This window comes from Numida meleagris, chromosome 8, assembly GCF_002078875.1.
Source record: "Numida meleagris isolate 19003 breed g44 Domestic line chromosome 8, NumMel1.0, whole genome shotgun sequence".
Classification (NCBI taxonomy): domain Eukaryota; kingdom Metazoa; phylum Chordata; class Aves; order Galliformes; family Numididae; genus Numida; species Numida meleagris.
Genome location: NC_034416.1, coordinates 2,275,049 through 2,284,216, shown reverse-complemented (window position 1 = coordinate 2,284,216; position 9,168 = coordinate 2,275,049). Strand labels below are relative to the sequence as shown.

The 9,168-nt window shown below is 44.0% G+C and overlaps 1 protein-coding gene across 4 annotated transcripts in view; it reads left to right on the top strand.

The window, feature by feature from the left end:
• Positions 1-9,048, top strand: part of LOC110403360 (rho-related GTP-binding protein RhoG-like) — an 11,332-nt gene extending 2,284 nt beyond the window's left edge. For 2 of the 4 annotated variants that reach the window (XM_021406491.1, XM_021406492.1), the window contains exons 3-4: positions 4,301-4,370; positions 6,226-9,048. In XM_021406491.1, coding sequence (XP_021262166.1) covers positions 6,247-6,822 — 576 coding nt within the window. In that variant the 5' untranslated portion in view covers positions 4,301-4,370; positions 6,226-6,246 and the 3' untranslated portion in view covers positions 6,823-9,048. Of the gene's footprint in view, positions 1-4,300; positions 4,371-4,493; positions 4,905-6,225 lie in introns of those variants that run through there. The other 2 variants (XM_021406494.1, XM_021406493.1) reach the window with 2 other exon arrangements.

The window sequence follows — 9,168 nt, the reverse complement described above, 5'->3', positions numbered from 1 at the left end:
AACCACCTGTAATGAATAAATGTACAAAGGGTAGGAAGGAGTGTGAACCGCTCACATTCCATGAGCTGTGTGAACGCAGCAGTCCTGGTCTTGCACCTTTATCGTGATCATCTTCGAAGTGCTTCAGTCTTTTGTGTTTAAATACATTTTGAAAGGTGCTCGTGGATTTGTCAATCCATGCTTTTGAGTGTGGCTATAGGAGGAAAGCCAAGTTTAATACCCTGCCGCTTCTGATGATGGTAGGATATGTTTTGCTTTCAGGTACTGGGGATTTAGATATCTACAGGTGTTCTAGTTTGTAGTTCTTGTACAACTGCACCTCAGTGCAGTGTTCTTTCACAGCTGTGCAGCTGTTTTACTAGCTTGTTTCTAATGGGCTGCCATCTTGGATTCATGGAGTTTAAGCTCGTTGATATTTGGTCGTTTGTGTCATACACTCATAAAATTTGTATTGTGAGAGTACTGATGTATTGAGATTTATGTGGTGGAGGTGCCCAAACAGCTCGTGTGGAACAAAGTTACAAAGTTTTCTCCATGGTTCCCTAAGAAATACCGATTGCAAAGCTTATATTTCATGCCTGGAAAACACACAAGACAGCAGATAAACCAATTCCAGCCTAATTTGACAGGGGTATAGGTCTTCAAAATGTTACATGGAAGGTTTAGGGTAGTTTCTTTTGGTTTTGGAACCTCTTTGTGTGTATGTAAAGAAGAGGAAGGCCTGCTGAGGGAAGAAGCAGTGATAACTGTGCTCTTGTTAGACGTCAGCAGTGCGTACATGGAACTGAACCTGAAAGTGGAGAGCTGCAGAAAGCAAGCTCCCTTGGTTCTGCTGCTCACAGGACGTGGAGCTCAGGCTCATGGGCTGCAGGCTCCTGCTGCACTGCTGAGATCCTTGCCTGGTTAATGCTTCCCCCTCTCCATTTCTGCTCTGGCTGCTGTGCTGTGTGTACAGGTAAATGCGAGCACAGAAAGCAGTGTGAAAACTTTGAAAGGCATTCAGAAGTCCAAGTAGGTCATTCACTGCTGAAGCAATGGTCAGGGCATTAGGGATGAGATCTCCTATTTAGCCTTTTTTTTTTTTTTTTTTTTTTACTCTTTCTTGGCACGCGTGCTGAAAGTTTGGCACTTGTCCACTTGTTTGGCGCTCGCCTAAAACAATGGAGAGTAAACTGAGCTGTTATGGAATAGGAACACAGCCTTGATTAGGCTGCTGAAAGCCCCTTTATCCCTTCTGTCAGAGCGGGTGGCGAAGTCGCACAAATCAGAAATCTTTTAAACTCCTTTGCCTGGGTGAGGATGGGAGGACGTAGTTAGAGCTGCCTCGTCCTCCCAGTTCACTGTGGAAAGGTTCTCCCCGATTTCTCGCGTGGACAGCATGAATCATCTCCGATCTAGTTTGTGTTACTGGAAGATGAGCCATTAAGTTGTTTAGATTTCTGGACTTCTGCTTGCTCCTGATAACACAGTATCAGACTTGAGAGGCTGCAAAACAGGGAGGGTTCGATCAAAGGTGGTGGCTGAATAGAACAAAGCCGCTCAGTACAGGCGACTTTTGCTGAACTCCTGGTGATTTTCTGCACGTGGTTTGGCCAAAATAGGGCCCATCTGAACTGGAAAGAGAAGCTGAAGACCCGACCAGCTCTGTGAAGGTGAGGTGATCAAAGAGGTGTGATCAAAGTTAAAATCCACCCAGAAGAGGCATCCAGCGTTAACGTAGCGAGGGCAGAGACGTATCCTGCTAAGAAATAGTTCCCCATTCCGAGAATTTTTCAAAGTGCAGGAAGTATTTAAAAGAAAATAAAACAGAAAACTGTGAGTCTAGAAAGCCCCCAAAGAGTTCAGGTTCTTGTTTACTCTTTCTGTCATTTTTTTTTTCCCTCCCTTCTCTCAACGGAGAGGGAATTTCTCTCAGACGTATTGAAGAGAACGCCTCGAAGTTTTGTCTTCCCCTCAGATGTTTTGACATAGCGTGAAGGAGCTCGGTGATTTCGCTTCTGCTGGCTGTGGGGAGGGGAAGGTGGAGCCCAGGGAGTGAATTTCCCCAACAAGTGCTGTGTGTTATGGGAGCACGAGCTGAGCGCACTGACGATACCGGAGAATGTGTAATTAGGTCAGGACAGGAGCAGCTCTCCAGGCAATGCCTCAACACGCAGGCTGAGATCCTGCACATTCCAAAGGAGGCACCAGGTGTGCAGACACTGAGCACGCGTTGCGGTATCCTCCGAGAAGAAAACTAACCTGAACTGGAATGCCAGTCTGGAAATTGAAAGACGCTGATGAAGGAGATAGAAGGAACTCATCTGCGTAGCTTTGTACAACGCTGCTTTGTGGGGTGGTGGATTTTATGTTTGCTTCCTTAATTCCTTAAAAATTACTCCCATTCTACCGTAGCTGTTAGAAATGTTCATGTTCTGATGATCTCCTGCCTAAGCTGGAATCAAAGTGCGTTCTCTGGCACGGCAAAGCAACCAGAATTACTTCTCTCACTACTTTGGACTTTCTGTTGACTCCTTTCCCTTGCCAAGTAACCTTTAAACTTCGCTTTGAAGCTCGTGCCTAACTTTCTGTTTCTATATTCTGAGCCTTGCTTTTGATGTGTTCATCAGTATTCCCCCCCCCCTTTTTTTTTTTTCAGTTCTCCTTTTTTACCCATTGTACGTGGAATTTCACTCTCTAATTTTTTTTCCACAAAATGATTTCTGAAGCTTGCAGCAAACAAACCAACCCTAAACTGATTTTCCTGCTCCCGACGTTTGTTGCTGTGACTGATTGGGGGTCTGTTTTTTTTTCCCAACATATGTATTTATACTTGTGCAGTGTGCAGTGCCAAGTTCAGAGGTGAACCTGGGGAATAAAAACCAGTTTTCCTCTCAAATTTGAACCTCGACTTCTCCATGTAGCATGATTTTATGGTTATGCAAATTTTGTACAAGCAGAAATGCATTCTGAACAGTGACTTGTGGACTTAATAGGAAAGGCTAGACAGGGTAATGCTTGCTTGGTTGTGATTTCAATTAAAAAATCCTTTGCCTTTCACATGTAAACCTTTAACCAAGCTACACATGCTCGCAGCCTACAGGTTTCTGGATGGTGTCAGCTTCCTTCTACATTTTCTTTTGATTAATTGCTCTGAATTCTCTATTTCACTGCTAATTCCTGTACCTTGGTCTGCGTTTGTTTCTCTAGTCTGCATATGCCACACACGATTCCTTTCAGCTAAGAGGACCTACTTGAAAGGAGCCCTGCAGGGACGCATACTTAAGAGCCCACAGGCTCTTTAATCATCTTTGTGTAGCTCATACTTAGCCCGATGCTTTGGCACACTTGCATGGAGTTACTTCCTGTTACAACTCTTGCTCTCCTAAAATTGAAGCTCTCGTCAGGTAATTCAAGATATTAATGCTGTAAGAGCAATGAATCCTCCCAGCTTTTTTGTTACCTTACGACTGTGCTCCAAACCCAAAGCCCCAATGGCCTCTTAAATAAAGACCAAACAAGAATAACTGTTGAATTGAGAACACTTTAAATGAGATTGAATCAAGCTATTGTTTCTACCAACGGTACAGGGGTTATGTGACATTGTAGTGTACCAGTATATGAAACCACCTGTGTCATTTCACTACTGGTGCGGCGACCCTCTGGAGTATCAGTGTATGCTGTGGGCTGGTAGTGATGCAATTCTGGGCTCCCTTGCCTTCCTGTGAGGCATTCTGTTTGGAAATTAATAGGTGAGCCCTCGGGGGAGCTCGTGGTTTGTGTTTCAAAACGAGCAATAGCAGCAATGGGGTTCCTCTGCCCTGCGGTTCATTCCCACTGTTCTGCCACTGCCTTGGCTGCACCAGAGCTGCTGCTACTGCTCGGTGAAGTGGATGCCAGGACTCCTCAGCCTTGTTTGGTGGCAGCTGAGAAGGTGGCATGCTGCCTGGTGGGCAGGGACGCAGGCCCTGGGGATGTCTGAGGGCTGGGAGGGTGATGAGTGTGTCAGGGCAGGTCGTGGTCTGCCCTGCAGGGAGAGCAGAAGCAGAGTTTAGGACAGTGGGTTACAGCTGCATCATCAGACACTGCAGTGTTATGGCAGTCAGATACATCCCTTCTGTTTCACAGTTCTGCAACACTTAGACCCTCCGTGTTAGGAACAGCGTTCAACCTATTAATGATGAAACACTAAAAATGTGTAATTTGTAATGCTTTCGTCAGTTTTATTTTAACAAGAGTTTCAACCTTGGTTTTTGCAGAATGCAGCTGATGTTTTTAAGCCTCTAATTTGATAGATTTTACTCTTTTTTTTTTCTTCTAGCCCCATTAAATGAAATCTTGGCGCAGCTGGTCTGGAGTAATATATGCGGTCCTGCTGTTGGCTTTTGCTGGTCAGTGCTGTTCTTTTCACTGATTACCTTTACAATCTCAAACTGTTTGCGTATTTCTTTTGGCTGTAGCCTTGAAGTGGGGTGACCAATGTTTTTGCTGTGTGATGAAATGCACGCGTATGCTTTTTCTTCCAAAGCACCTGCCAGGTTTCATTGGAGGCAATTCGTGATGTTCCACAAGTTTCATTCCTGCCATTTTCAAAATGGAGAAACTGCTTCTGTGTCTTCCTCCTGCTTGTTTCTTCCAAATCCATTGCATATCCTGCTGAGCCTTTCTGATGCAAGGTTTCTGCACTGCTTCCCACAGCCAATTGTTTCTTTTTTAATAGCAAGTATGCACATATTGATATTTCCCTAAGCACTGTGTGTTGTGGTAACCAAAGTCAGTATCGCTTGCCTGAGCTGCCTGCTGCAGTGCCAAAGCTTAAGGCAGTTGATTTGCAGCTAGCACAGAAGAATCATGTGTGCTCCCAGTGGGAAGACAGCAGTATATGGATACAGACTTTGTCAGAAAGGACAAAGCTAGATTTAATGGTAACAAGCTGTTGATTTGTTTGGATGGTCTTGAAGGGGAGGTTGGAGGGAAGGAATTTGGGGATTATTTTTTCTTATGAGGGAAGTACTTGACTTGCTTATTTTCACGTGTTCCCTGCACAGTGTGGATGCTGCTGGAGCTGTGATTTTTCTGGAATGCAGAGTGTATTTCCCCCCACTATCTGTTTGTTTGAAGCAGCGTGTTTGGTGCTGGTTGAGTTGGGGATTACTGCTAGTACCCCAAAGGCATTTGGGTGAGAAGGCAGATGCAAGTTCTTTCTTGCTCAGACAAGCAGTGGAAGCTCCAGCGCAGAAATGTGCAGCAAATGACTGTGCCTGTAGCTGTCCCATAGTGCATGAACAGGTACATGAATGTTCCTGTAATAAATGCTTAGAATAAATTGGGTTTTAGGCTGTATGCTTTTAATGATGAAACCTACTCTCTTTACATATCAGAAGCAGGATAAGAAAGCCTTTAAGCACCGCTTATCTCCGGTAATGTTTCCACAGCCTGCCCAGGGAGGCTGCTTGATTGCTGATCTTTTGCACCATGTGTTTTTCCTAATGCTCTATATAAGCTTCCTTTATTTTTACTTCAAGCCTATTAAGTTCTGCTTGTTCTGTCACCAATTAGCAAGAATAATCTGTTCTTGGCTCCTTAGAAAAATTCTTTATGTATACTAATCTGGCTACCATTTCTCATTATACTTCAAAAAAAAAAACAGCTTTTCCTGTATATGCTGCTGTCTGAACCTTTCATCCCGAGTAATAGAGTTACTTGAGGTCTGATTGATTGTGAGTTAAGTGAATTATTGTAGGGAACAGTAACAGTGCAGGCCAGCAATTTGATGGCTTATTCCATCATGTTTGGACTTTTCCCTTTGATAAACTGACTGGCAGCAGAATTTGTAGGCAATAAGTGTCAACGTAGAGTGTGTGTGGATGGACCTACCGCTGACAACAGTGTGTGTTATTGCAGGGCCCGAGGCCACGCTCCTTTTCTGCTTGCAGGTACTTCCCAAGGACTTGTCCCTTTTGCCTGTGGGAAACTGTCTGTAAGGCAAGGCTGTGGGAATTTGGCTAATTTGTACTTCTGTGGCTGGAAAGCAGCCAGTTGTCACTGAGCTTTCAACTCGTTGCATCTCTGCTTCGCTATTGTCTTCCTAGCCTCTGAGCTCTTCATTATGGCTTCCAAAGCGCTGAGCGTGTCTGGCTGCGATAAGAAATGGTTAGCAATGTGAAAAACCACTTGCAAAAGCATCTATCTGAAATGACTTTCATTGTGTGTGCTTTTCCTAACTTGTTTTCTTGCTTTGTGCAGGACTTTGTATCTGGGTAAAGAATGCAGACTATAAAGTGCGTAGTTGTTGGAGATGGCGCTGTGGGAAAAACTTGTCTTCTCATCAGCTATACCACCAATGCCTTCCCAGAAGAGTACATCCCCACTGTGTTTGACAACTACAGTGCCCAAATGACTGTTGATGGCCGGACGGTTAGCCTGAATCTCTGGGACACTGCAGGCCAGGAGGAATACGACCGTCTGCGCACGCTCTCATATCCTCAAACCAACGTGTTTGTCATCTGTTTCTCCATTGGCAGCCCGTCTTCCTATGCAAACGTGAGGCACAAGTGGCACCCTGAAGTTTCTCACCACTGTCCTAATGTTCCCATTCTTTTAGTGGGGACGAAGAGGGACTTGAGAAATGACCTGGAAACGGTTAAAAAGTTGAAAGAGCAAAGCTTGGCTCCCACTACCCCACAACAGGGGACTTCACTGGCTAAACAAATTGGAGCGGTCAAATATTTGGAGTGCTCAGCGTTGAATCAGGAGGGTGTTCGGGAGGTGTTTGCTGAAGCTGTGCGTGCAGTTCTTTATCCTGTGACAAAGAAGAACACAAGAAAATGCGTCTTGTTGTAGTTACCTCGGATGATGGATGTTCAGTGTTGACTAGTGACTAGAATTTTTGGAGGGCTTTTTAACGTGTTAAATTGAAGATTTGCGTCTTGCACTAACAGCTCTAAGCAGAAACGGTTTATGCAAAGAATATTCTTGCAGTCTTATTGCTTCAGGGAAACTGAAACAAAACTCTTCTTTTCCAGCCGAGAGGTCAAATATATACTTAATTTCTGAAGTTCCAGTCTCCAGCTTCTCCAGGGATCACTTGGCTTCTGTTCTTATTTAGTGGAGGGAAGCAAAGGAAGGGACTTCTCTGAAGCCCAACTTCTCCACTTTGTAGCCACCAGTTGCTAGATTTGTGAAAAGCACAAGTTCTGATACTTTGCTTTAAGTCTAGGTGCTGTTTTTTTTCCAATCTCTTACTTACAGATCAAGCTGGTTTTACAAGTGGAAGTCTGGTTGTCCATTTGTTGTAATTTGCCAATTCAGAGCTTGAAAACAATTTGTTTACATACAAAAATGCCAGAAATATTACTGAGATTCGCCTTAAAGTGAACTGTGATCATTTAGATGAAGTTAACAGGCATCTAATCCAATCAGCAAGACCTAGGGAATGCCTGCATTTATTTTGTTAATAGAAGCAAATTCCTATTGTGAGGAACTTAGGATAATGATGAATCACTTAAGTGAGTGATTTTTTAGTGCTGTTGAAATGGAGGGGTGGAAGAGTAGATTATGTGCAAGTCTTCCATAATCTCCTAAACCAAGTTAAGGTTTTATTTCACTCTTCAAAGAGACTTTACACCCTGAGAATAAACTTAAAATTATCTCCCTGGGCTGACTGAGATAGTTGAGATGACACTTATTCTCAAAGTGAGCTTTTTCAGCGTGATCCTGCTCTCCCTTTGATGACTCCCAGAGACTTGGGTAGAAGCCCATTTGTTCTTGAATTAATTGTTTCACTTAATCTTCTTGGAGTCACCACCTGAGTTTTTACAGCAAATTCCTGTGTTGTTTCTTTTTGTGGGAGATCACTGACAGAAAATGTGGAGGTTCTGCTTACAGGAAACAGAAACACTTGTTTCTTCTGACGGTTTCGGTTAAGTTTGCCGTGGTTAGCCACTCACTGGATAGATTTACCTGGGCGGTTTTCTCCCCTCTGCTAGGTAACCAGTTGGTCTAAACTGTTTTAATGGAAATTCTATTTATGTGCTTTTTTAACTTTCTCTAGCAGCTCTGGTGAGTGGCAGCTGGCTGTTATTTTCAGGATGTGCACTGTTATTTGTGTGTGATTCTGGGACCAGCTGAGGAGCGAGCGCATGAAACCTTCCTTAGTCTTAACCTTAGAGCTTGGTGGCATGAAAGCAGCATGCTTCAAAGATGCTTTGTATGAAACCAATGGTGCTGGACTGGGCTTTGTTGTCTGAGGTCGACAGTACTGTCTTTGTCCAGATGCAGCCTCGATTGGTCATTCAGGACTTGCTTCCTTGTGATTCTCACACGTGTGAAACTGCACTGTGTATACCCCGGGCAGAAAAAAAAAGCCTAATTTTAGCAAGAGAACGGGAAATATATCAACAAGGTTACTAGGGATCTTGAGTTAATCTGACCTTGCTTTATCTGATACCAAAAAAAGGAACCTAACCCAAAAACCAACCAACCCAAACCCCAAACAACGGGTAGATACGTTCGTATTTGTGCCCTCATTCCCCTCTCTGAAGAGGATGTGCCTTTCTTCAGCTGGTGTAACTGATGCTGACACTAACTGCAACTTCTGTGTACCTGATGTATGCTCATACAAGTACTGCTTCAGCAAACTGCAACCCATAGATAGCAACTGCAGTTAACCCAAATATATGTGGCTAGTAAAACACCACTGAGTTCCTAACGTTGCCCTGTGGTCGGCAACACCGAAATGCCTGAATATAATGCATGAATGCCTGCAGAAACCTGGAGACTTCTGCCTATTTTTCTTCACCAGCTGCCTGTTGTCTGGAATGTCTTTGCATCTTTTGCACTTGCAGAAGTGCTGTTCCAGATGTGGCTGCAGCTGCAGGCTGTGAGGGAGCAGGAGCATTTCCTTGGGGTGACCTCTACTCACCACGCTCTGCCTTGTCTTAGCAGCAGGCCTTCAGCGTGGGCTTGACTTGCTGGCAGCAATTAATCCTGTGCCTTGTAATGCAAGATTATTTCCTGTAGGTAAATGTCAGTAACTGAGTAAATAGAGTTTATCATGTTTAAAATATATTTATTTAAGCCAGTGCACGTGTTTTTGTAATGCAGGTCAGGCCTATATCATCAGTCTAGTTACCCTGGTGCAAGCCCGTAACCTTTGCTTAACTCAGATGTACTTTAACAACTTTGTGG